This window comes from Lucilia sericata, unplaced genomic scaffold (genome assembly GCF_015586225.1).
Source record: "Lucilia sericata isolate MDLA Ls3-8-SP2 unplaced genomic scaffold, ASM1558622v1 Contig000953F_arrow, whole genome shotgun sequence".
NCBI classification, from domain to species: Eukaryota; Metazoa; Arthropoda; class Insecta; order Diptera; family Calliphoridae; genus Lucilia; species Lucilia sericata.
The window spans coordinates 60,310-87,896 of record NW_023994937.1 but is presented as its reverse complement, the minus strand read 5'-3'; the positions used below and the strand labels follow the sequence as shown (position 1 = coordinate 87,896).

At 29.4% G+C, this 27,587-nt stretch overlaps 1 protein-coding gene across 2 annotated transcripts in view; it reads right to left on the bottom strand.

Moving 5' to 3' along the window:
- LOC119609256 overlaps positions 1–27,587 on the bottom strand; it is a 59,477-nt gene that overhangs the window by 13,407 nt on the left and 18,483 nt on the right. Inside the window, exon 1 of one of the 2 annotated variants that reach the window (XM_037963967.1) lies at positions 7,468–7,488. The exons of the other annotated variant lie outside the window; for it this stretch is intronic. Within the exon in view, the coding sequence (XP_037819895.1) occupies positions 7,468–7,485 (18 nt within the window). The 5' untranslated portion in view covers positions 7,486–7,488. Of the gene's footprint in view, positions 1–7,467; positions 7,489–27,587 lie in introns of those variants that run through there. 2 annotated transcript variants of the gene reach the window in all.

Genomic DNA, 27,587 nt, shown 5'->3' with positions numbered 1-27,587 from the left:
TTTTAGCAAAAATTAAGTTTCGTTATAAATAAATTATTAAAAAATTGCTGTTTAAACAGTTTTTAACACTTTTTTTATGATTTTTTTAATAACTTCGGGTTTGTTCCTTCTCGACTTCCTTTTTAACTTTCCATTTTTAACTTTTACCAGTAAACTTTTAAAATTTGTCTTTTTTGTTTGGCTTTTGATGTTACAAACCAGAAAAAACTTTTACTCTTTTCTATTATTTAGCATACTTTAAGGCTAAGTAATAAATTTTGTGGTCGAAATATTAACATTTGCTGTCTTTGGCTTTAAAATAATGAAAACATTAATGTTTTTTTTTTAAGAATAATAACCAAAAAAGTTATTAAAAGGAAATTAAAAACAACACTTAGGGAAATAATAAAAAATTTAAAGCATACTTTAAGGAGTTTTATTTTATTTTTTCATTTAAATGTTATAAATTATTAAAGTCAGCTTAAGGGCTTAAGATATTTGTTAAAACATAAAATGTGGTTAAAAGCAAAACACAGGAAATAATGAAAATCATTACAATTTATACAGCATATGTTAAGGATTAATATGTTAACAACAAAAAAAATTGTAAATTAAAAAATAATAAATAATTAATGAACAACTAAATTGAAATGTGAAATAAATTAAAACGAAAACATATTTGCAAATAAAAAAGGGGTTTGTAATAGATAGGTTCTTAAATAAATTTAAAACATTTAATAGAAAAATATAAAGTATACTTAGGGGAGTTTAAATTATAAATGTCAACAACATGTTAAGTCTTTTGTTTATTACATAAAATATTTTACGGAAAATTTCATTATTTGTATATTATAAAGAAAACTCGTTTATGTCCCTTAATAAACATTCATTCTTTAGGCCAACTTTCGCCTAAATTATGCAATTATCTTCTTAACAAGAAATTCTTAAATAAATTTAATAAAAATAACACAACCCCAAGACTATTTTTAGGCTACAGCCCAGCTTTATATAAATAATTTTTACAATCTTTAACAAAATCTTATAAATATTTTCCTTTAAAGGACCGTCCATAAATTAATAAATTTAGTGTTAATTTGTGCCAAGAAATGCTTACAATAATAACATCTGTTGTTATTAAATAAAGCATAATTTAAGGCTCTTAACAAAAAACAAAATTTACATATTCACCCTAAATAATTTAGAAATTTGTTTTCGTTTCCTAATAAAAAACAAATCAATCAAATTATGTATAATTAATATTAAGAATAAATATTCAATATAAATAAATTTTATGTTATTTTTTTATTAAAACAGAAAGCAATGAACTTTAGGTTCACAAAATTTGCATATTTTCAGGCGCTTTGTTATGTTTTTTTATTAATATTTGTGTTTAATTTATAAAAAATTGTTTAAACAAGAAAATAAACAGAAATTTCTACATTAAATTGATGAATACATTTCTAATTGAATGGATATAGTCTAGAACTGAACTATAACTGAAATAGAACTGAACTAGAACTGAACTAGAACTGAACTAGAACTGAACTAGAACTGAACTAGAGCTGAACTAGAACTGAACTAGAACTGAACTTGAACTGAACTAGAACTGAACTAGAACTGAACTAGAACTGAACTAGAACTGAACTAGAACTGAACTAGAACTGAACTAGAACTGAACTAGAACTGAATTAGAACTGAACTAGAACTGAACTAGAACTGAACTAGAACTTAACTAGAACAGAACTAGAACAGAACTAGAACAGAACTAGAACAGAACTAGAACAGAACTAGAACAGAACTAGAACAGAACTAGAACAGAACTAGAACAGAACTAGAACAGAACTAGAACAGAACTAGAACAGAACTAGAACAGAACTAGAACAGAACTAGAACAGAACTAGAACAGAACTAGAACAGAACTAGAACAGAACTAGAACAGAACTAGAACTGAACTAGAACAGAACTAGAACTGAACTACAACTGAGCTAGAACTGAACTAGAACTGAACTTGAACAGAACTAGAACAGAACTAAAACTGAGCTAGAACTAAACTAGAACTCAACTAGAACTAAACTAAAACTGAACTAGAACTGAACTAGAAGTGAACTAGAACTGAACTAGAACTGAACTAGAACTGAACTAGAACTGAACTAGAACTGAACTAGAACAGAACTAGAACTGAACTAGAACTGAGCTAGAACTGAACTAGAACTGAGCTAGAACTGAACTAGAACTGAACTTGAACAGAACTATAACAGAACTAAAACTGAACTAGAACTAAACTAGAACTCAACTAGAACTAAACTAAAACTGAACTAGAAAGAAATTCTCTTAAATTATCTCCTGCAAAATGTTCCTTTTTAAATTTCCCAGAATTTTGTTGTTGTTGTCAATATTCGAAAATTGTCTGCTTTAGCCCAAACTGTTGCATTTTCAATTGATTTTATTTAGCAGAAAATATGTCTGTAGTATCTGTTCCACCTCACATGTTAGAGGGCCCATACAGACAAAAAAAAAAACAACCATAAATTACCAGTTACACTTGAACTAAAGGGGGTGTTTTGCATGGTTGACTTTTTCAAATAAATAACATGTTGTACATATTGCATTTTGTTGTTGTTTTTTTTTCATATTTAAAAGATAAAAATAACTTTAGGAAGAGATTAATATGCAGTTGGGTTATTTTGTTTAGAGGGAGTGGGGGAGGGGCAAAAAAACGGAAATAGAGATTAAACAATTCAAGCCTGAAAAAAAATGCTAAAACAGGTTTTGATTTTAATGGTTTTTGATGACCAAAAAGTGATTTTAGAAGCTTTTAAATTTAAAATAGATTTTTTAGATTTTTTTATAAATTTATGTGGTAGTTATTAAGGGGTTCAAGGCTTAAAGGGTTTTCGTAAATAAAGTGCTCAGTGATAACTGGTTTTAGTTAAAAATAGGTGCCTTAAAATAGGCAGTAGTTCCTTTGTTTAAAAATCTCCTGAAATTATGCTTTACTTTTTAGATATTTTGAATTTATTTTATTAGTTACTAAGGTTTCTTTTAATACTCTTCACATGCCGGCCTATTGGTATGAACTATTTGTCCTTTACGCCCAAAATTAGGCTTTAATTCTGTTTCATTTAACTGAAATCTATGGCTGCCTATTACATTACCATTTCTTTATAAATTATTTTCAATTTTTACAATTTCTCATAGTTATTTTGTTCGTATGCCTGCTGGCTTTAAAATCCTATTGATTATTTTCTGTTTTGTTATTGCTGCTTCTTTTTTTTCTTAATAGAAGACTGCCAGACCATAAAATATTTACTGTTAAGTAAAATTTTCTTTCTTTAGATTTTATTGTATGGATAGAATTTTAAAGGCGTAATATCTTTAAAATGTAAGCCAAATAGATAAATAAGTGAATAATTGATTAGGCTCTGTATTTATTTAAGAATATTTGCCTACTTTAAGGAGCACTAAAGCAAATAGAAGACATATGTGTGAGTTTAACTTTTAACCCAAACAATTTTAGTTCTATAACACAAAGGCGTGAAATAAGCATTAGAAAATATTTAAATTTCATTAAAATAACAAAAGCTAGAGAGACAGCCTAGACAAACACTTTTTTAAAGGTTTTTTTTTCCAACAGACAAATAGAATAGAATAATAAAAGCCAAAGAAAAATACAAAAACCCCAAATAGCTAAAGGCTGAAAATTAGCTTTTTTAGAAAATATATTTTATAAATAAGATAATAGGGGCAACAATTTTGTTTAAGTATAAGAAAATGTTGCCTATTTTAAGGCAAATAGTTTTAAATTTGTTTATATTTGTAGAGCAAAAAGTTAAATAACTTAAAAACTAGTTAAATTTTATATTAAATTTACATTTAAAGCTTAATATTTGCTTAACTTTAAAAACTATAGCCTATTTTAAGGATTAAATTGATTTGAATTTAAAAATCTCCTAAACATAGGCAATAATCAAGAATTTTTTAAACATTTTTCTTTAAACAACTTGTTACTTTAAACAGCTAACAAAATCTAAAGCCTACTTCAAGGCCACATAAAAACATAAACAAAACTCCAAATTGCTCTAAAAACTTAATTAAAACCCTCAACATGTTGCAGACTTTTGAAAACAAATCATTAATATTTTAAGAAAACTTGAAAGAATCGATGTTTCTACTTCAACATTTAAAATTTTTTACTTTAACTAAAGTCTACTTTAGGGCCAAAGTTTGAACTTGGTCGTTTAAATCATTTTACTTTAATCTAAAGCTACTAAAGTCTACTTTAGGGCCAATTAAAAAACCAAACAGAACTAAATGCCAATCAGCATTAATAATCACTGATTTTTTAAACAAAAATCAAGCTAAAATAGCAGACAGTTTGTTAACAGAAAAAAAGTCAATAACCTATAATAAAAAAATCAATGCATATTTTAAAGAAATCAAAGTCAAATACTAAAGGAAATTACATATCACAAAATATATAAGAAAAGCAGAATTTGAAGCAAGCAATCAAAAATAAAGCCTGCTTTTAGGAGAAATAGCATTAAACCCTATCAAAACGTTAAAGAACATTTCAATAAGGGTCATATAGATATTTAAATCATTTCAAGGTGTTAAAACAACTCTTAACTAAAAATAACATAAAGAAATTTAAAAGTAAAGCATACATTGAGGACATATTTAAGTTACAAATCAAAAGAATACCTTTAACTACTACTAAACACTTGCAATGCATAAATATTAACACATCTAGACTTGTAACTGTTAACAAATCGAATAAATATAACATGTAATCTGTAAATAAAATGAAATTCAAATTCTAAAGCATACTTTGAGGTATGTACTATGTATTAACAGCTATGTATACTTTCAGAATCAGACAGTAAATAAAAATCATTGAATACTTGGTAAATATGTTAGGGAAAATGTCAAGCATACTTTGACTTGAAATAACTTAAACAAATGCAAGACAAACGAAAGAAAATGAATAAATTTTTTTTTAAATAAAGCATAGCATACTTTAAGGTTAGTAAACTACAAGCAATCAAAATCAATGCATATTTTAGCTTGTGACATTTGTTGCAGTAATTAAAGTATGCTTTTAAGTAAATAACTTTAGATTTGTATTGAGCTAGCACTAGAACAGAACTAGATCAGAACTAGAACAGAACTAGAACAGAACTAGAACAGAACTAGAACAGAACTAGAACAGAACTAGAACTAGAACAGAACAGAACTAGAACAGAACAGAACTAGAACAGAACAGAACTAGAACAGAACTAGAACTAGAACTAGAACAGAACTAGAACAGAACTAGAACTAGAACTAGAACAGAACTAGAACAGAACTAGAACAGAACTAGAACAGAACTAGAACAGAACTAGAACAGAACTAGAACAGAACTAGAACAGAACTAAAACAGAACTAGAACAGAACTAGAACTGAACTAGAACTGAACTAGAACTGAACTAGAACAGAACTAGAACAGAACTAGAACAGAACTAGAACATAACTAGAACAGAACTAGAACAGAACTAGAACAGAACTAGAACAGAACTAGAACAGAACTAGAACAGAACTAGAACAGAACTAGAACAGAACTAGAATAGAACTAGAACAGAACTAGAACAGAACTAGAACTAGAACTAGAACTAGAACAGAACTAGAACAGAACTAGAACAGAACTAGAACAGAACTAGAACAGAACTAGAACAGAACTAGAACAGAACTAGAACAGAACTAGAACAGAACTAGAACAGAACTAGAACAGAACTAGAACAGAACTAGAACAGAACTAGAACAGAACTAGAACATAACTAGAACAGAACTAGAACAGAACTAGAACAGAACTAGAACAGAACTAGAACAGAACTAGAACAGAACTGAACAGAACTAGAACAGAACTAGAACAGAACTAGAACAGAACTAGAACAGAACTAGAACAGAACTAGAACAGAACTAGAACAGAACTAGAACAGAACTAGAACATAACTAGAACAGAACTAGAACAGAACTAGAACAGAACTAGAACAGAACTAGAACAGAACTAGAACAGAACTAGAACAGAACTAGAACAGAACTAGAACAGAACTAGAATAGAAACTAGAAACAGAACTAGAACAGAACTAGAATAGAACTAGAACAGAACTAGAACAGAACTAGAACAGAACTAGAACAGAACTAGAACAGAACTAGAACAGAACTAGAACAGAACTAGAACAGAACTAGAACAGAACTAGAACAGAACTAGAACAGAACTAGAACTAGAACTAGAACTAGAACAGAACTGAACTAGAACTGAACTAGAACTGAACTAGAACTGAACTAGAACTGAACTAGAACTGAACTAGAACTGAACTTGAACTGAACTAGAACTGAACTGGAACTGTACTAGAACTGAACTAGAACTAAACTATAACTGAACTAGAACTGAACTAGAACTGAACTAGAACTGAACTAGAACTGAACTAGAACTGAACTAGAACTGAACTAGAACTGAACTAGAACTGAACTAGAACTGAACTAGAATTGAACTAGAACTGAACTAGAACTGAACTAGAACTGAACTAGAACTGAATTAGAACTGATCTAGAACTTAACTAAAACTGAACTGGAAATAAACTAAACTTAGAATTTAAAAACAAATTATACTTTTAGGCTTATACCTATAAACTTAACTTATTAAGTTTTATTAAATGCTGCGTACTTGTGAAAAACATTTGGTTAAAAATTAAAGCCTACTTTAAGGCATTTAATGACAATTTTATAGTTTTCCATTTTCTCTATTTAATTCCTTTATGGAAAAACTATTTAATTACTTTGTCTTGTATTTCCCATTTTAAGTTTTATGTTTTTTTATTTTTTTTTTTACATAAATTTTCTGACTTTTTTTTAGCAGTTGTCTATTTAATGGATGTTAATGTCATTTTGCATATTTAAAAAACCCAGTGAAAAAACTGATAACCAAATGGAAAAACTGTCTTTCTATTTGGTTGTTAATTTTTCCATTTCTGGCATAAACTGCTGGCGGTAATTATATGCATAAATTTAAATAAGAACGAACTCAAGTAAATGGGGGGAAAAAGACCAAAATATTATAGTAACATAAAACTAAAATGTTATTTTAGAAAAAAACATTTTTGAGCAAAAAATGTGTGTAAATGTTCAGTTTCAGTTAAATGTTATAAAAATATGTAGAATAAAAACTTGGACAAAGAAACTCTGCTTTTTCATGGGGGAATAATGGTCGAAAAATGATTGCCTGAGAGCTTTTAAGTATTTTGGTAATGTTAAGGCAAATGTCTTATATAAAGAGGTCTCGAAACCACTGTTCTTTCTTTAAAGAAATTAACTCTTAAAAAACTACAATTTATGTGAACATTTGACTTAATATTTGCCTTAAAAAGCCCTAATGTATGCCAAGCTTTATAGTTATTCTTTAAAATTTAAATTCCTTAAATAAAAAAACAGTTAAAAAATATAAAAATTTACCAAAAAAAGTGTTAACATATTCTCTACCAACTCTCTACTCTGTTGGTTTTTGGCTCCTTTTTTTACTACTACTTGACACCACAAAACTTTGTTTGCTTTATTTTGCTACTTTTAACTACAACTACCAGTGTATAGCTTAAGGCGTTAAGCAAATAACATAAAATGTTAAGTGCACAAAGGACCATACAGAGCTAAAAATATATAAAATATAAAAGAGAACTAGAAAAGCATGAAGTTTAAATATGAAAAAGTTACAAGTTGAAAAAAAGCTTAAAAAAAACTGTAGAAAATTTTAAATAATAAAATAAAAATTTTAAATAAATAATAAGAGCTGGCTTTAGTTCTAGAGTTATAAAACAAAAATTCTTAAAAATCTATTGAACCAAACATTATATAATAATTTACAACCATAAACCCCTATAGTATGTTCACTTCAAATGGCTTAAACATAACTCCTAAAAGCAAACAATATCATTTTCATTTTATACCTTATACTTTGTAATTAAATTACAAATTATTTTATTTCCACCATAATTAATCGCTGCAAAAGCTATAGTTTTTATCTGACACTTTTACATATGCTTATTGTTGTTGTTTTTTTTTAACATCCCCCTCCCCTTAAGGTATGCTTTTTATATTGCAAAATAGTTAATAAATAATCTGTGCATAACGAACAATAGTATTAAAAACAAACAAAGTATTTTTTATTCATTATATGCATGAAAAAATTGTTGTAATATTTCATCCTTTTTTTTCAAATAAAATAACTTTTTTTATGGCCCCACATATTTGCACATTATAAAATTTCATTATACAAGAAAGTTGTGTTTTTAAAGCGCCTGTTGGTATGCCAGCAAAAAGGAAAAAAATTGAAAAATAATGTTTATGTTTTATAAATGTTTATAATTTTAAAGGATTATTTACATAAATATTATAATATAATTTAAGTGAAAGCTATTAATAAAAAATAAGTTAAATTTAATACAAATTGCATACTTTTAGGGTTTGTTTCAATGAAAAAACCTGAACTAAAAATGAACTAGGAGTAAACTAGAACAGAACTATAACACAACTAAAACAGAACTAAAACAGAACTAGAACAGAACTAGAATAGAACTAGAATAGAACTAGAACTAGAACAGAACTAGAAAAGAACTAGAACAGAACTAGAACAGAACTAGAACAGAACTAGAACAGAACTAGAACATAACTAGAACAGAACTAGAACAGAACTAGAACAGAACTAGAACAGAACTAGAACAGAACTAGAACAGAACTAGAACAGAACTAGAACAGAACTAGAACAGAACTAGAACAGAACTAGAACAGAACTAGAACAGAACTAGAACAGAACTAGAACAGAACATGAACAGAACTAGAACAGAACTAGAACAGAACTAGAACTGAACTAGAACTGAACTGTAACAGAACTGGAACAGAACTAGAACAGAACTAGAACAGAACTAGGACAGAACTAGAACAGAACTAGAACAAAACTAGAACAGAACTAGAACAGAACTAGAAGAGAACTAGAACAGAACTAGAACAGAACTAGAACAGAACTAAAACAGAACTAGAACAGAACTAGAACAGAACTAGAACAGAACAGAACAGAACAGAACTAGAACAGAACTAGAACAACTAGAACAGAACTAGAACAGAACTAGAACAGAACTAGAACAGAACTAGAACAGAACTAGAACAGAACTAGAACAGAACTAGAACAGAACTAGAACAGAACTAGAACAGAACTAGAACAGAACTAGAACAGAACTAAAACAGAACTAGAACAGAACTAGAACAGAACTAGAACAGAACTAGAACAGAACTAGAACAGAACTAGAACAGAACTAGAACAGAACTAGAACAGAACTAGAACAGAACTAGAACAGAACTAGAACAGAACTAGAACAGAACTAGAACAGAACTAGAACAGAACTAGAACAGAACTAGAACAGAACTAGAACAGAACTAGAACAGAATTAGAACAGAACTTGAACAGAACTAAAACAGAACTAGAACAGAACTAGAACAGAACTAGAACACAACTAGAACAGAACTAGAACACAACTAGAACAGAACTAGAACAGATCTAGAACAGAACTAGAACAGAACTAGAACTGAACTAGAACACAACTAGCATACAACTAGCACACAACTAGAACATAACTAGAACAGAACCAGAACAGAACTAGAACTGAACTAGAACTGAACTAGAACTGAACTAGAACTGAACTAGAACTGAACTAGAACTGAACTAGAACTGAACTAGAACTGAACTAGAACTGAACTAGAACTGAACTAGAACTGAACTAGAACTGAACTAGAACTGAACTAGAACTGAACTAGAACTGAACTAGAACTGAACTAGAACAGAACTAGAACTGAACTAGAACCGAACCAAAAAAGAACTAGAACTGAACTAGATTTACTCCGTTACTGAACTAGAGCTAAACTAGAACTGAACTACAACTGAGCTTACTAATACTAATACAGCATACCTTTGTGCCGAATAACTTAACATTTTTATAGTATACTTTTAGGTGAAAATTTAAAGGTTTTAATTAATATTTGTTATGAGTTTTTGCAACATTTTGTTTAAAAATTTTATTTTCAATTTTAATATTGAATATTTCTTTTTATTATTTATTTAACAAGCAAATAAAATGTTCAAATATTTGTAGCAATGCATGACTATTTTTAAAATTTTAATCTATTTTATGGCTTAAATACAAACATATTTAATTTATAATAGATAAATACATTAAACAAATATTTATATTTAATTTAGGGAAAGTTTTAACAGCTTGATTTATACAACAAATCAGTTATTTATAACCATAATAGTTTTAATTGTTAAAAAAAGAAAATAAAATCAATTAATGGAAAATAAATAGTTGAGTATTAAGGGAAAACTAAAATTTCTGCTAAATTTAATTTAAGCCTAAAAGTAGTTTAACAGTTTTCTATGTCTGCAGCTTACATTAATTTACTATTTACTCAATTAGACTTTAATATTTTGTTCAAAAAAAAATTTAGCCCTGAAATTAAAACTAACAAACAAATTATGTAATTGTGGGTCACATATAAATACCCCAAAAATTGCATATGAAACACTGCATATGAAATAACTACCACAAACAAGGGTTAGCCGCTCTTGCACTCTCTCTGTTTCCCCCTCTATCTATAGTAATACTGCTGCAAATGATGCATTTTAGTCATTATAGCACAGCTGGTGCTGGTTTTAATTTGCATGAGTAACATGTTTATAATGCAGTTTATAAAAATTTCTATTGCATAGCTTTAGGGTTATGAAAAAAATCTGTTTATAAAGCAGTAGATAAAGGCGCTGGTATGTTGTTGGTTATTTTTTTGCCAAATTTTATGTGGTTGCCTGTTACAACATGTCATTTGCAAAAGCTTAACATCATTTCATAAAAATTGCAGTTTATTTTTCAAATTAAGTCAAAAATTGCTTGTGACATAATATGCAAAAAAAAAAAAAACGAAAACTGTGTAGCCTATAGAGCAGGGAGTAGTGGTTCAGTAATTTTCAGTTTTCTTTTTGGTAGAGTGGGGAAAAGTGTCATGTTAATTTTTAATATAATGTAATGTTTAGAAGTACGTTTATGTGTAGTTAAGCCAAGTAAAGCAGTAGCCTGAAATTCAACTTAATTCTCAAACATATGTTGCAGATTTTTCGGCTGAATAAAATTTACTCATCAAATTTAAATACAAAACTATATTGTTATGATAACTCAAAAAGAAAACAACAACTAGCAAAGTACTTTAACAATTTTTAATTAAATTTAGTTTACAAATGAAACTTAAAGCTTTTAAACAACTTTTTTTCCTTAAATTAACACCTAAAATTAGGCTTTACTATCTTTAATCAAATCACTCTTAAAAGTCTGCTTTATTATCTAACATCCAGAATTCACTGTCTATAGAATTTTCCAAATAGATTGTTTCATTTAATACCCTAAAAGTTAATAGCAATTGATTTATTTAGAAGTTCAACATAGTTTCTTATTTCCTTTCTTCTCTGCTCCCCTTTTCCCTTTGCGATAATAATCAATTATTTGAATCAAAATAAAGAAATTGAAAGAAAAATTTTTTTTCTTTTGCCCTTAAAAAGAAAAAAGTCTTCTGACTTCAGGAAATATAGTGGGGAGGAGTAGTATTATTGTTATGGGGTGTGGGTCTACCATATAGGGAAAGTACACGTATGAATTTAAGAACATTTTTACACCTTAAAGCTTAACAATTGCGTAATGTTATAAGGAAAACAACATTAAATGTTAATATAATAAATATTGAAAGAAAAAAAGTAAAATGTCTATAAAATCGAGGTGTGTCGTCGTCTTTCTTATCGAATGTAATAAACCGTTGATGATGGGTTTATGACAATTGTAGGTAAAGAAAAAATAAATTACTTTGCTGGAGGTTACATGCTTTAAATACAATAGAAGCTTTAGACATTAAGGCGCAAATAAAAACAGCATTAAAATGGTTTGAAGCAAGAAAGCTGTCTTAAGGAACTGATTTTAAATAATTTTTTCTCACAGAGAGCTCTTTTCTTTAGGGAGAAAGAAGTTAATAAAAGATTTTTTAAAGCTTTTTTTATTAAAAAAACGTATAAACTATTTTTTCTAATGCTTTTTTAAAGCTTTTTGGTAAAAAACTTTTTGAAAAAAGCTTTTTGGTAGAAAGCTTTTATTGAGGTTTTTTAATAACAAGTTTTTATTAAACCTTTTTTAATAAAAAGCTTTTATTAAAGCTTTTTTAATAATAAGCTTTTTTAATAAAAAGCTTTTATTAAAGTTTTTTTAATAATAAGCTTTTTTAATAAAAAGCTTTCATTAAAGCTTTTTTTGTAAAAAGCTTTTATTACGGTTTTTTTAATAAAAAGCCTTTATTACGGTTTTTAAAAAAAAGCTTTTGTTAAAGCCTTTTTAATAAAAATATTATTATTAAAGCTTTTATAATAAACGTGTGCATTTAAAGGCTTTTGTAATAAAAGGATGCAGTTAAAAGCTTTTCAACAAGAAGCTGTAACTAAATGCTCTTATAACAATAAGCTTTAAACAAAATCTTTTTAATAAAATACTGCAATGAAAGCCTTAAAAACTTAAATTAAAAAAAAACTGAAATTAAAAACTCTTAAAATAATAAGCTTTAATAAAAAGCTTTTTTTAAACTACAATTAAAAGCTTTTTCCATAAAAAAACTTAAATTAATACATTTGTGCAATAAAAGGGGTATATTAAGAGCTTTTTTGAGTAAAAAGCTTGAACTAATATATTAATAAAAGCTCAACTAAAGTTTTTTTTAAGCACTTTAAAAAGAATTATTTACAAAAATCCTACAACTAAAAGCTTTCTAATAAAAAACTTAATTTAAAAGCTTAAAGTTTTTATTAAAATTTATATTATAAATTATATTTATAAAAAGCTTTTAAGTAAGGGTTTTTCGCAAAAAGCTTACAAATAAAGGATCTTTATAAAAAGAATTTAACTAAAGGCGTTTTTTATAAAAAGCTTTTAACTAAATGCTTTTTTATAGAAAGCTATGGACTAAAATTTTACCATTAAAATAAAGATTTTTGAAAAGCTTTTATTAAATGCTTAAAGGAAAATCCGCAACGAAAACTATTTCAATAAAAAGCTTTTAATAAGATCATTTAAAAAAAATCTTTTAAGTAAAAACTTTCTAAAAAAGGTTTTAAGTAGAAACTTTCTAAAGAAGCTTTTATGTAAAAGCTTTCAAAAAAAGCTTTTAAGTAAAAGCTTTATGTAAAATCTTTCTAAATACGCATTTAAGTAAAAGCTTTCTAAAAAAATATTTTAAAGAAAAGCGTTCTAAAAAAGCTTTTAAGTAAAAGCTTTCTGAAAAGCTTTTAAGTAAAAGCTTTCTAAGAAGCTTTTTAGTAAAAGCTTTCTAAAAAAACTTTTAAGTAAAGGCTTTCTAAAAAAGCTTTAAGTAAAAGCCTTCTAAAAAAGCTTTTAGGTAAAAGCTTTTAAATAAAAGTTTTCAAAAAAAGCTTTTAGGTAAAAGCTTTTAAATAAAAGTTTTCAAAAAAGTTTTTAAGCAACATCTTTCTAATAAAAATCAATTTACTGAAAAGTTTTTAAGCAGAATCTTATAATAAAAAGCCTTTACAACAAAACTTTTATTTGAAAAGCTTTAACTGAAAGCTTTTAAGAAATTTTCTAAAAATCATAAAAAAGCTATGTATCCAAAGACCCGTCTGAAAATTTCTTGTTATAAAAAAGATAAAAGCTTTTTAAAAAGGATTTCTTAATATGTACGTATGTGATTTTGTCCTTTGACCTTCAAATTTACACAAATCGTATTAAAAAAATTTAACTTTATGAAACACATCAAATGAAATAACTAATCATACAATTTTAAAAGGAAAAGTTCATTTGAAAAAAAGTACTAAAAAGGGAAAGGGAATAAAAAAATTTGTGAAAATAGAAAACAGAAAAAATTTTCCTTTTAACTTTTTCATTAATGTTAATGAAAAAACAAATTAAAATCTTTCTACAGCAAACAAAATAACATTTAAATTTATTATTTAAACTAGCTTATTACCCGCTACTTTGTTAGCGAGGGTTTTTATAGAATGAGAAATATGTTGGCTCTTCATTTAGCAAGGAAAAAATAATATGTATTACAAAGATTACAAATTTTTAAATATTGGTAATTCCCTAATTTGAAGAAATGATGATTGTATATGTGTACTCAATTTTAAGTACTTAAAAGTCCACTTTTATAGATTCTCATTTACGCCGTGCTCTATATGCTTAATTTCATGTTTTTAGGTTGAATTTTATAGAAAACTCAAAAAATACCAATCGAAGGACGAAAAAGTGCCAAAAAGTTCACTTTTATAGATTCTCATTAACTAAGGCCTCTGCATGCTTAATTTCATGTTTCTAGGTTTAATTTTATGGAAAACTCAAAAAGTACCAGTCGAAGTACGATAAAGTACCAAAAAGTCCCCTTTTATAGATTCTAATTTACTCCAGGCTCTACATGCTTAATTTTATGTTTCTAGGTTAAATTTTATAAAAAACTGAAAAAAGTACCAGTCGAAGAATGAAAAAGTACAAAAAAGTCTCCTTTTATAGATTCTTATTTACTCCGGGCTCTACATGCTTAATTTCATGTTTCTATGTTCAATTTTATAGAAAAATCAAAAAGTACCAATCGAAGAACAAAAAAGTACCAAAAAGGTCCTCTTTTATAGTTTCCAATTTACTCCGGGCTCTATATGCTTAATATCATGTTTCTAGGTTCAATTTTATAGAAAAATCAAAAAGTTCCAGTCGAAGAACGAAAAAGTACCAAAAAGTCCCCTTATATATTCCCATTAACTAAGGGCTCTGCATGCTTAATTTCATGTTTCTAGGTTAAATTTTATAGAAAAATCAAAAAGTACCAGTCGAAGAACGAAAAAGTACCAAAAAGTCCCCTTATATATTCCCATTAACTAAGGGCTCTGCATGCTTAATTTCATGTTTCTAGGTTTAATTTGATAGAAAACTCAAAAAGTACCAGTCGAAGGACGAAAAAGTACCAAAAAGTCCCCTATTATAGATTCTCATTCACTCTGGGCTCTACATGCTTAAATTCATGTTTCTAGGTTAAATTTTATAGAAAACTCAAAAAGTACCAGTCGAAAGACGAAAAAGTTCCAAAAAGTCCCCTTTTATAGATTCTCATTTACTAAGGGCTCTACATGCTTAATTTCATGTTTCTAGGTTAAATTTTATAGAAAACTAAAAAAGTACCAGTCAAAGGACAAAAAAGTACCAAAAAGTCCCCTATTATAGATTCTCATTTACTGCGGGCTCTACATGCTTAATTTCATGTTTCTAGGTTAAATTTTATAGAAAACTCAAAAAGTATCAGTCGAAAGACGAAAAAGTACCAAAAAGTCCCCTTTTATAGATTCTCATTTACTCCGGGCTCTACATGCTTAATTTCATGTTTCTAGGTTAAATTTTATAGAAAACTCAAAAAGTACCAGTCGAAGGACGAAAAAGTACCAAAAAGTCCCCTTTTATAGATTATCATTTACTAAGGGCTCTACATGCTTAATTTCATGTTTCTAGGTTAAATTTTATAGAAAACTCAAAAAGTACCAGTCGAAAGACGAAAAAGTACCAAATAGTCCCCTTTTATAGATTCTCATTTACTAAGGGCTCTACATGCTTAATTTTATGTTTCTAGGTTAAATTTTATAGAAAACTCAAAAAGTACCAGTCGAAGGACGAAAAAGTACCAAAAAGTCCCCTTTTATAGATTCTCATTTACTCCGGTCTCTACATGTTTAATTTCATGTTTCTAGGTTAAATTTTATAGAAAACTCAAAAAGTACCAGTCGAAAGACGAAAAAGTTCCAAAAAGTCCCCTAATATAGATTCTCATTTACTCCGGGCTCTACATGCTTAATTTCATGTTTCTAGGTTAAATTTTATAGAAAACTCAAAAAGTATCAGTCGAAAGACGAAAAAGTACCAAAAAGTCCCCTTTTATAGATTCTCATTTACTCCGGGCTCTACATGCTTAATTTCATGTTTCTAGGTTAAATTTTATAGAAAACTCAAAAAGTACCAGTCGAATGACGAAAAAGTACCAAAAAGTCCCCTATTATAGATTCTCATTTACTCTGGGCTCTACATGCTTAAATTCATGTTTCTAGGTTAAATTTTATAGAAAACTCAAAAAGTACCAGTCGAAGGACGAAAAAGTACCAAAAAGTCCCCTTTTATAGATTCTCATTAACTAAGGCCTCCGCATGCTTAATTTCATCTTTCTAGGTTAAATTTTATAGAAAACTCAAAAAGTACCAGTCGAAGGACGAAAAAGTACCAAAAAGTCCCCTTATATAGATTCTCATTTACTCTGGGCTCTACATGCTTAATTTCATGTTTCTAGGTTAAATTTTATAGAAAACTCAAAAAGTACCAGTCGAAGGACGAAAAAGTACCAAAAAGTCCCTTATTATAGATTCTCATTTACTCTGGGCTCTACATGCTTAAATTCATGTTTCTAGGTTAAATTTTATAGAAAACTCAAAAAGTACCAGTCGAAAGACGAAAAAGTACCAAATAGTCCCCTTTTATAGATTCTCATTTACTCCGGGCTCTACATGCTTAATTTTATGTTTCTAGGTTAAATTTTATAGAAAACTCAAAAAGTACCAGTCGAAGGACGCAAAAGTACCAAAAAGTCCCCTATTATAGATTCTCATTTACTCCGGTCTCTACATGTTTAATTTCATGTTTCTAGGTTCAATATTATAGAAAATTCAAAAAGTACCAATCGAAGGACGAAAAAGTACCAAAAAGTCCCATTTTATAGATTCTCATTTACTCCGAGCTCTACATGCTTAATTTCATGTTTCTAGGTTTAATTTTAAAGAAAACTCAAAAAAGTACCTGTGTAGAACGAAAAAGTAGCGAAAAGTCCCTTTATTATTAATTTCATGTTTCTATTTCAATATCATAGAAAACTCAAAAAGGACCAGTTGGAGAATGAAAAGTACCAAAAATATCACTTGATACCGGGGTTCCAAATAACACCCCATTAGGATATTTAGTGTTTCTAAATTTAAACATTTTATCTAAATTGGATCATTGTGGTTGAATAAAATCAAATTTCCCGTTTTTACCCCTTTTGGTACTTTTTTCCTCCCCATTAACGAAATAAAAATTCTATTCCAAAAAGTTGCAACATCGTAGTGGGAGCCCGTTATTATGTATTCATATGTATAAGTTAATAAACAAAAAACAATGTTTTATGAAAAAAGTACCAAAAATAGGTACAATTTTAACCCCTTAAACGTCCGAATATCCAAAAAGTACTAAATTCATATTTTTATTTTTTCGTTAAGTTATGAAGGAGTCAAAAATATTTTTTGAATGTGCACTGGTTTAAAAGATACATGGGGTGCGAAAAAAGTACCAAAATACAGTTTTTACCCGTTTATTCCCTAAAGGGGCCGAATTTTAAAAAAGTACCAGACACCTGTCCGTTTATTTTTTAAATGAACGGCGATAAGCTTTAAACTGTTTTTGTATCTTTTCTAGTTTAGGAGATATAAGGTTACCGAATTTACCCGTTTTTACCCTTTTTTACCCCCTAAACATTCGAATTTCCAAAAATCCCGTCTTAGTGGATCTATTTGGCGGGAGACCAACCTCCTGTCCAAATTTCAGCTCTTTAGCTTCAACCGTTTAGGCTGTGCGATGATGAATCAGTCAGTGAATCAGTCAGTCAGTCAGTCAGTCAGTCAGTCAGTCAGTAACGTTAGAATTTTATATATATAGATTAACAAAAATTTTGTATGTTAAATAATTTATTTTTAAAACTAGGCACCGGATACTTAAACCGGTTGCTTAGATGCTTGTAACATGTCAGTTTGTTGGAAGTTTTTTTTTATAAGTTTAAGCCTCAATGAGTTTAAGCCAGTAACAAAAAGATAAAGTCTAAGAAGTAGTTAGCAGCCAAACAGAATTTGTTTCAAAAGAATGTGGTTTGAGCTTAAACTAGTTCTGCAAAAAAACTTAAAGTTAAAAGTTCATAAATAAAGTAATAAATATTATTTTTGTAAATGTAATTATAATTTATAAGTTTTGTATTTTAACGGAAGTTACAGGAAGTGTTTGTCAAAGTTTTCTCTAGTCTCTTATGTTTAATTAGATTTATTGTTACTTTTAGAACAATTCCTAAGAACTTGAAGATTTCTGTTGAAGTTTTTTTTTTTGTCTTTTGTTTTGCTTACAAGCGTTAAATATCATGATAATTATATTAATGTTAATAATGATGCCTTTAAGCAAGGAAGTTGTCTTCATTTTTTTCTTAATTTTCTACCTCATATAAAGATTTCCTGTTGCGTGTAATCTAGTTCCCCTTTCTGGTTGCTCTGTATTAAAAGTATTTCGTGTCTACTCTTTAAAAAGTTCTACTGTCATTTATTACATTTTGTACGGTTCTGTTCATATGTTATAGTCACTAGAATAATATAAAAGAATTTCCTTAAACGGAAGTAAAATCTATAGAATTTGTAATGGAAATCATATCAGTCTAGGAGTTGTTATTTGTATAAAAAATTTTCTATTTGTTAAAGAGTTAAAGAAGTTTAAAGTATTTCCGTTTTCTTACAAACTAAATTATAGGGGTAATTAGAGGTGTAATTACAAGAAATCAATATCCTGTAAGAAATTTTTCATGCAGGCGTTTTGTTAACAGCTTCATTCTGACAAATAAATTAATACTAATATATACTTCTAACAAGAACTGTATATGAAATCAGAAAAAAAATGGTTCAAAAGAAAAAAAAAAAAACAAACAAAATAATGGGAAAAACAATTAAACGCCCTAAAAGCTGCTTTACTTTTATAGTGGCAACAATGCCCCAAATGCCCAAACACTTCAACATAAGTCTAGATCTAATACAGAACTAGAACAAAATTACAACAGAATTAGAACAGAACTAGAACAGAACTACAACAGAACTAGAACAGAGCTAGAACAGAACTAGAACAGAACTAGAACAGAACTAGAACAGAACTAGAACAGAACTAGAACAGAACTAGAACATAACTACAACAGAACTACAACAGAACTAGAACAGAACTAGAACAGAACTAGAACAGAACTAGAACAGAACTAGAACAGAACTAGAACAGAATTATAACAGAACTAGAACAGAACTAGAACAGAACTAGAATAGAAGTAGAACAGAACTAGAACAGAACTAGAACAGAACTAGAACATAACTAGAACATAACTAGAACATAACTAGAACAGAACTAGAACACAACTAGAACACAACTAGAACACAATTAGAACACAACTAGAACAGAACTAGAACAGAACTAGAACAGAACTAGAACAGAACTAGAACAGAACTAGAACACAACTAGAACACAACTAGAACACAAGTAGAACACAACTAGCACACAACTAGAACAGAACTAGAACAGAACTAGAACAGAACTAGAACAGAACTAGAACAGAACTAGAACAGAACTAGAACAGAACTAGAACTAGAACAGAACTAGAACAGAACTAGAACAGAATTAGAACAGAACTAGAACAGAACTAGAACAGAACTAGAACAGAACTAGAACAGAACTAGAACAGAACTAGAACAGAACTAGAACAGAACTAGAATAGAAGTAGAACAGAACTAGAACAGAACTAGAACTAGAACATAACTAGAACATAACTAGAACAGAACTAGAACACAACTAGAACACAACTAGAACACAACTAGAACACAACTAGAACACAATTAGAACACAACTAGAACACAATTAGAACACAACTAGAACACAACTAGAACAGAACTAGAACAGAACTAGAACACAACTACAACACAACTAGAACACAACTAGAACACAAGTAGAACACAACTAGCACACAACTAGAACAGAACTAGAACACAACTAGAACACAAGTAGAACACAACTAGCACACAACTAGAACAGAACTAGAACAGAACTAGAACACAACTAGAACAGAACACAACTAGAACAGAACACAACTAGCACACAACTAGAACAGAACTAGAACAGAACAAGAACAGAACTAGAACAGAACTAGAACAGAACTAGAACAGAACTAGAACAGAACTAGAACAGAACTAGAACAGAACTAGAACACAACTAGAACAGAACTAGAACAGAACTAGAGCAGAACTAGAACAGAACATAACTAGAACAGAACTAGAACAGAACTAGAACAGAACTAGAACAGAACTAGAACAGAACTAGAACAGAACTAGAACAGAACTAGAAACAGAACTAGTAACAGAACTAGAACAGAACTAGAACAGAACTAGAACAGAACTAGAACAAAACTAGAACAGAACTAGAACAGAACTAGAAACAGAACTAGAACAGAACTAGAACAGAACTAGAACAGAACTAGAACAGAACTAGAACAGAACTAGAACAGAACTAGAACAGAACTAGAACAGAACTAGAACAGAACTAGAACAGAACTAGAACAGAACTAGAACAGAACTAGAACAGAACTAGAACAGAACAGAACTAGAACAGAACTAGAACAGAACTAGAACAGAAACTAGAACAGAACTAGAACAGAACTAGAACAGAACTAGAACAGAACTAGAACAGAACTAGAACAGAACTAGAACAGAACTAGAACAGAACTAGAACAGAACTAGAACAGAACTAGAACAGAACTAGAACAGAACTAGAACAGAACTAGAACAGAACTAGAAACAGAACTAGAACAGAACTAGAACAGAACTAGAAACTAGAGCAGAACTAGAACAGAATTAGAACAGAACATAACTAGAACAGAACATACTAGAACAGAACTAGAAACGAACTAGAAACAGAACTAGAACAGAACTAGAACAGAACTAGAACAAGAACTAGAACAGAACTAGAACAGAACTAGAACAGAACTAGAACAGAACTAGAACAGAACTAGAACAAACTAGAACAGAACTAGAACAGAACTAGAACAAAACTAGAACAGAACTAGAACAGAACTAGAACAGAACTAGAACAGAACTAGAACAGAACTAGAACAGAACTAGAACAGAACTAGAACAGAACTAGAACAGAACTAGAACAGAACTAGAACAGAACTAGAACAGAACTAGAACAGAACTAGAACAGAACTAGAAAGAACTAGAACAGAACTAGAACAGAACTAGAACAGAACTAGAACAGAACTAGAACAGAACTAGGAACAGAAACTAGAACAGAACTAGAACAGAACTAGACAGAACTAGAAACAGAACTAGAACAGAACTAACAGAACTAGAACAGAACTAGAACAGAACTAGAACAGAACTAGAACAGAACTAGAGCAGAACTAGAACAGAACTAGAGCAGAACTAGAACAGAACTAGAACAGAACTAGAACAGAACTAGAACTGAACTACACTAGAACTAAACTAGAACTGATGTTATCTTCTCTTTCCGCAGGAATTGCCTTGCCCCCTAAAGTCTGCTTTGCTTATAAAGACATTTAGAACGCCTCAAATATGCTCTTTTTATAAAGAAATTACATCCATTAGTTCCTATTTAGGATGTTCCTTTGCTTTTAAACTAAATTAGAACCTCTAATGTTTATTAAGAGTTCAACATTCTTTCACATTTCTCCTTTTGTTTTAGCATTTGATAAACATTATTTATTTACTATATGGCGCCTTCTTTTCTCTTATCATTAAAACGTTTGTAAAAATTCTTCATAAATATTTACTCTTTTAAAGCATCTTCTCTACAATTTGCATTCATATCATCTTTTACTGCATAATATTAAATAATATTTAAAGACTAGAAACTATAAAATCTTTGAAAAATATTTATTACAAAATTTTGTTTGTTTAAAAATATTTCAAGTGTTTGCAGCCATTGAAAATACCCCAGCAACTGAATGTTCGAACAACTACTGTTTGTTTAAAGATTAAATTTCATTTGAAAAGACAATAAAATGATTTGCTTTACCCTCAAAAGGAGGATGATGTTAAAAAAAATACTCACTTGAAAAATATATTTAAAAATCTTTAAAGATGTTATTCAATAGTTTACATACCTGCAAATAAAAGAAGAGCAGACAAAAAAAATCAAATTAAAATTTAAGTATAAGATTATAGAAAATGTAGAAATTTCGTAAATGATGATAAAATTTAAAACACTTGAAAATGCATTAATACACTTAGCAAAAAAACATGTACAAGTTAAAAACATAAAAAAAATCTTAAAATTTCCAAAAGTTTTTAATATTAAAGTTTAAAAAAAAAAACGTCTGCTTTTTTGGCCACCTGCTGTAATACAGTACAAATTACCTGCTCTTTCTATTCATATTTTGTTTAACAAATTATCTTTTAATAAAAGCCCCTGGCATTTTTTTCCCCCTCAACTAATATCTTTTGTCTTGTGCAAAAACCATTAAATTAATAACGCAAAATTTCGCTGTTGTTTCTTTATCAAATACTTCAACTAATTAACAGTTTGTTCTATATTATGAAATTGAAATTCATTCATTATTTATAACAAAAAAAAATGCCATTATTAATAAATCATTTGCTGGTAACAAGTCTTTAATTTATACAATTCATAGGCCCAAACAAAAGAGCCGATCAGTGAAAAAACTTCAACCAAAAGATGTAGATAAAATTTTAATAACAATATTTTACTGTTTACTGCGGTTATGATTAATTAATAAACAATTTAATATATATTTTAAAAAGACAAGAGGACAGAAGAGTAGTATGGGGAGGTATAATCACTAGATAGACTGTAAAATGTTAAACTACTTAAGGCGTTTTGTAGTTTAATGAATTTATTTTTGTTTTCAACCTGTCTTAACATGATGTAAAACATAATTTTTAATTTAAAATGTTAATAATATTAAGAGAAAAGTTAAGAAAGAAAAAATAAGTTATCTTACATGTTGGTAAAACTTTTGAGCTTTTAAAAGCTTCTAGACCGGAAAGTTCCTTAAAATAGTAGTGGTAGCATGACAACCACTTAAATTAAATGATAAGGCAGAGAACAGAACAAGAACAGAACTAGAATAAAACAAGAAAAGAACTAGAAGAGAACTAGAACAGAACTAGAACAGAACTAGAACAGAACTAGAACAGAACTAGAACAGAACTAGAACAGAACTAGAACAGAACTAGAACAGAACTAAACAGAACTAGAACAGAACTAGAACAGAACTAGAACAGAACTAGAACAGAACTAGAACAGAACTAGAACAGAACTAGAACAGAACTAGAACAGAACTAGAACAGAACTAGAACAGAACTAGAACAGAACTAGAACAGAACTAGAACAGAACTAGAACAGAACTAGAACAGAACTAGAACAGAACTAGAACAGAACTAGAACACAACTAGAACACAACTAGAACACAACTAGAACAGAACTAGAACTAGAACAGAACTAGAACTAGAACTGAACTAGAACTGAACTAGAACAGAACTAGAACACAACTAGAACACAACTAGAACACAACTAGAACACAACTAGAACAGAACTATAACTGAACTATAACAGAACTAGAACAGAACTAGAACTGAACTAGAACTGAACTAGAACTGAACTAGAACTGAACTAGAACTGAACTAGAACTGAACTAGAACTGAACTAGAACAGAACTAGAACTGAACTAGAACTGAACTAGAACTGAACTAGAACTGAACTAGAACTGAACTAGAACAGAACTAGAACTGAACTAGAACTGAACTAGAACTGAACTAGAACAGAACTAGAACTGAATTAGAACTGAACTAGAACTGAACTAGAACTGAACTAGAATTGCGCTAGAACTGAACTAAAACCAGTAAAACCAGAACCAGTATTGAATTGTTTTCGCTCTAGATATTAAGCTTCCAAAAGCTTTTACATCAAAAGGTTTCCTAAGGGAGTAATAAGAGAGAGCATTTTATGATGAAATGAAAAGAGAGGAAATTTTTAAAATTCATTTATAAAATTAAAAGCTATTGGGTTTAAAATTAAATAATTTTTAATTTACAGCTTAAAAGCTTTTACAGCTAAATTACGGCTGCAGTAGTAAAACAGTAAAAGAGATTCTTTCAATTGATTCAAAACTTAAGAAGCTTCCATTTAAAGCTTATTTCTTTAAGTGTATCTCTATTTTTTCTTGAAAATTTTCTGCTTTATGTCATAACTTTGAAATCATTTAAAATATTTGCAAATAATTTGAAGTATAACTCGTACTAGAAGTTCGTTTATTTAAAACGTATGTTATTATAAGAAAGTTTTTTTTTTACTTCTTTTGGTTTCAACAACTGGTTAAGCCACTCTTTCTAAAGAAATTCCTTTGGTAAACTCTTTCATATTAAGGAATTTTAATTTCTACTCCCCTTTTAGTTTAGTTTTTTTTTAACATTTCCCCCCTTGGTTTAGTGGTTAGTATAGTTTTTTTTATATAAAATATTTTACTGGTTTTAAATTAACTAAGAACTCAAGAAAAAAGATCATTTATTGGTATGAAGGAAACAAGATGCTGTTGACCATTATCAACGTCATCAACATCAACATCATCATCATTACGATTGTGTCGTCTTCTTCATCATGGGTTTTTAGCTGTTGTTGTCCAACAAATGTGGTCAGTAGTAGTATTTCTACTATAGTTGTTACTTACTGTGGTAAATAGTGTTATTGTACTACCAAGTTGTTAAAGTAACAGATCATAAAACTTAGTTTTTTCTTGTTTTTCTCATTTTGCCGGTATGTATGATTTGCTTGTTTCCCTCTTCAGTTGTTTCTTGTTTTTTGTAGCTTCTTTTACATCTATGAGTTTGTTTGTTTGTTTTTTTTTACATATCCGTTGGTATTCATGTCTTAATGGAATTAAAGGTTGGTTTGGTTGTCATATCATTTAACAGCAATTCTTTTGTTGTTGTTATTATTGTTAACATACCTAGATGTTTTTTTGGTTATGAACAAGTACTGGTACTAAAGTTAAACGGATGTTTTATGACCACAATGAAGAAAAGTTGGTGAAAAAAATTTCAGCTTTTTTGCATTTTTTGTGGATTTTTTTTTACAAAAATGCTTAAATGTTTCACAAATTATAGCATAAAGGTATGGAAAGAAGGTGTTGCTAAAGTCTTTAAAAACAAAGTTAGTGTTAAATGTAAAGACGGACAAAATAAGTCAATATATCAAATTTATGTGTTTCATACAAATCCATCAGATTTAGGGGATTTTTTATAATTCAGTTCTTGCTCTGTTCTAGTTCTGTTATAGTTCTGTTCTAGTTCTGTTCTAGTTTCTGTTCTAGTTCTGTTCTACTTCTGTTCTAATTCTGTTCTAGTTCTGTTCTAGTTCTGTTCTAGTTCTGGGCTAGTTCTGTTCTAGTTCTGTTCTAGTTCTAGTTCTGTTCTAGTTTTGTTCTAGTTCTGTTCTAGTTCTGTTCTAGTTCTGTTCTAGTTCTGTTCTAGTTCTGTTCTAGTTCTGTTCTAGTTCTGTTCTAGTTCTGTTCTAGTTCTGTTCTAGTTCTGTTCTAGTTCTGTTCTAGTTCTGTTCAAGTTCTGTTCTAGTTCTGTTCTAGTTCTGTTCTAGTTCTATTCTAGTTCTGTTCTAGTTCTGTTCTGTTCTAGTTCTGTTCTAGTTCTGTTCTAGTTCTGTTCTAGTTCTGTTCAAGTTCTGTTCAAGTTCTGTTCTAGTTCTGTTCTAGTTCTGTTCTAGTTCTATTCTAGTTCTGTTCTAGTTCTGTTCTGTTCTAGTTTGTTCTAGTTCTGTTCTAGTTCTGTTCTAGTTCTGTTCTAGTTCTGTTCTAGTTCTGTTCTAGTTCTGTTCTAGTTCTGTTCTAGTTCTGTTCTAGTTCTGTTCTAGTTCTGTTCTAGTTCTGTTCTAGTTCTGTTCTAGTTCTGTTCTAGTTCTGTTCTAGTTCTGTTCTAGTTCTGTTCTAGTTCTGTTCTAGTTCTGTTCTAGTTCTGTTCTAGTTCTGTTCTAGTTCTGTTCTAGTTCTATTCTAGTTCTGTTCTAGTTCTGTTCTAGTTTGTTCTAGTTCTGTTCTAGTTCTGTTCTAGTTCTGTTCTAGTTTGTTCTAGTTCTGTTCTAGTTCTGTTCTAGTTCTGTTCTAGTTCTGTTCTAGTTCTGTTCTAGTTCTGTTCTAGTTCTGTTCTAGTTCTGTTCTAGTTCTGTTCTAGTTCTGTTCTAGTTCTGTTCTAGTTCTGTTCTAGTTCTGTTCTAGTTCTGTTCTAGTTCTGTTCTAGTTCTGTTCTAGTTCTATTCTAGTTCTGTTCTAGTTCTGTTCTAGTTCTGTTCTAGTTCTATTCTAGTTCTGTTCTAGTTCTAGTTCTGTTCTAGTTTTGTTCTAGTTCTGTTCTAGTTCTGTTCTAGTTCTGTTCTAGTTCTGTTCTAGTTCTGTTCTAGTTCTGTTCAAGTTCTGTTCTAGTTCTGTTTCTAGTTCTGTTCTAGTTCTGTTCAAGTTCTGTTCTAGTTCTGTTCTAGTTCTGTTCTAGTTCTATTCTAGTTCTGTTCTAGTTCTGTTCTAGTTCTGTTCTAGTTCTGTTCTAGTTCTGTTCTAGTTCTGTTCTAGTTCTGTTCTAGTTCTGTTCTAGTTCTGTTCTAGTTCTGTTCTAGTTCTGTTGTAGTTCTTTTGTAGTTCTGTTGTGGTTCTGTTGTAGTTCTGTTGTAGTTCTATTGTAGTTCTGTTGTAGTTCTGTTCTAGTTCTGTTCTAGTTCTGTTCTAGTTCTGTTCTAGTTCTGTTCTAGTTCTGTTCTAGTTCTGTTCTAGTTCTGTTCTACTTCTGTTTAGTTCAGTTCTAGTTCTATTCTGTTCTAGTTCTGTTCTAGTTCTGTTCTAGTTCTGTTCTAGTTATGTTCTAGTTCTGTTCTAGTTCTGTTCTAGTTCTGTTCTAGTTCTGTTCTAGTTCTGTTCTAGTTCTGTTCTAGTTCTGTTCTAGTTCTGTTCTAGTTCTGTTCTAGTTCTGTTCTAGTTCTGTTCTAGTTCTGTTCTAGTTCTGTTCTAGTTCTGTTCTAGTTCTGTTCTAGTTCTGTTCTAGTTCTGTTCTAGTTCTGTTCTAGTTCTGTTCTAGTTCTGTTCTAGTTCTGTTCTAGTTCTGTTCTAGTTCTGTTCTAGTTCTGTTCTAGTTCTGTTCTAGTTCTGTTCTAGTTCTGTTAGTTCTGTTCTAGTTCTGTTCTAGTTCTGTTCTAGTTCTGTTTAGTTCTGTTTAGTTCTGTTTTAGTTCTGTTCTAGTTCTGTTCTAGTTCTGTTCTAGTTCTGTTCTAGTTCTGTTCTAGTTCTGTTCTAGTTCTATTCTAGTTCTGTTCTAGTTCTGTTCTAGTTCTGTTCTAGTTCTGTTCTAGTTCTGTTCTAGTTCTGTTCTAGTTCTGTTCCAGTTCTATTCTAGTTCTGTTCTAGTTCTGTTCTAGTTCTGTTCTAGTTCTGTTCTAGTTCTGTTCTAGTTCTGTTCTAGTTCTGTTCTAGTTCTGTTCAAGTTCTGTTCTAGTTCTGTTCTAGTTCTATTCTAGTTCTGTTCTAGTTCTGTTCTAGTTCTGTTCTAGTTCAGTTCTAGTTAATTTCTTGTTCAGTTTTACTTCAGTTCCAGTTCCAAAATCTAAAACTGTACCTTT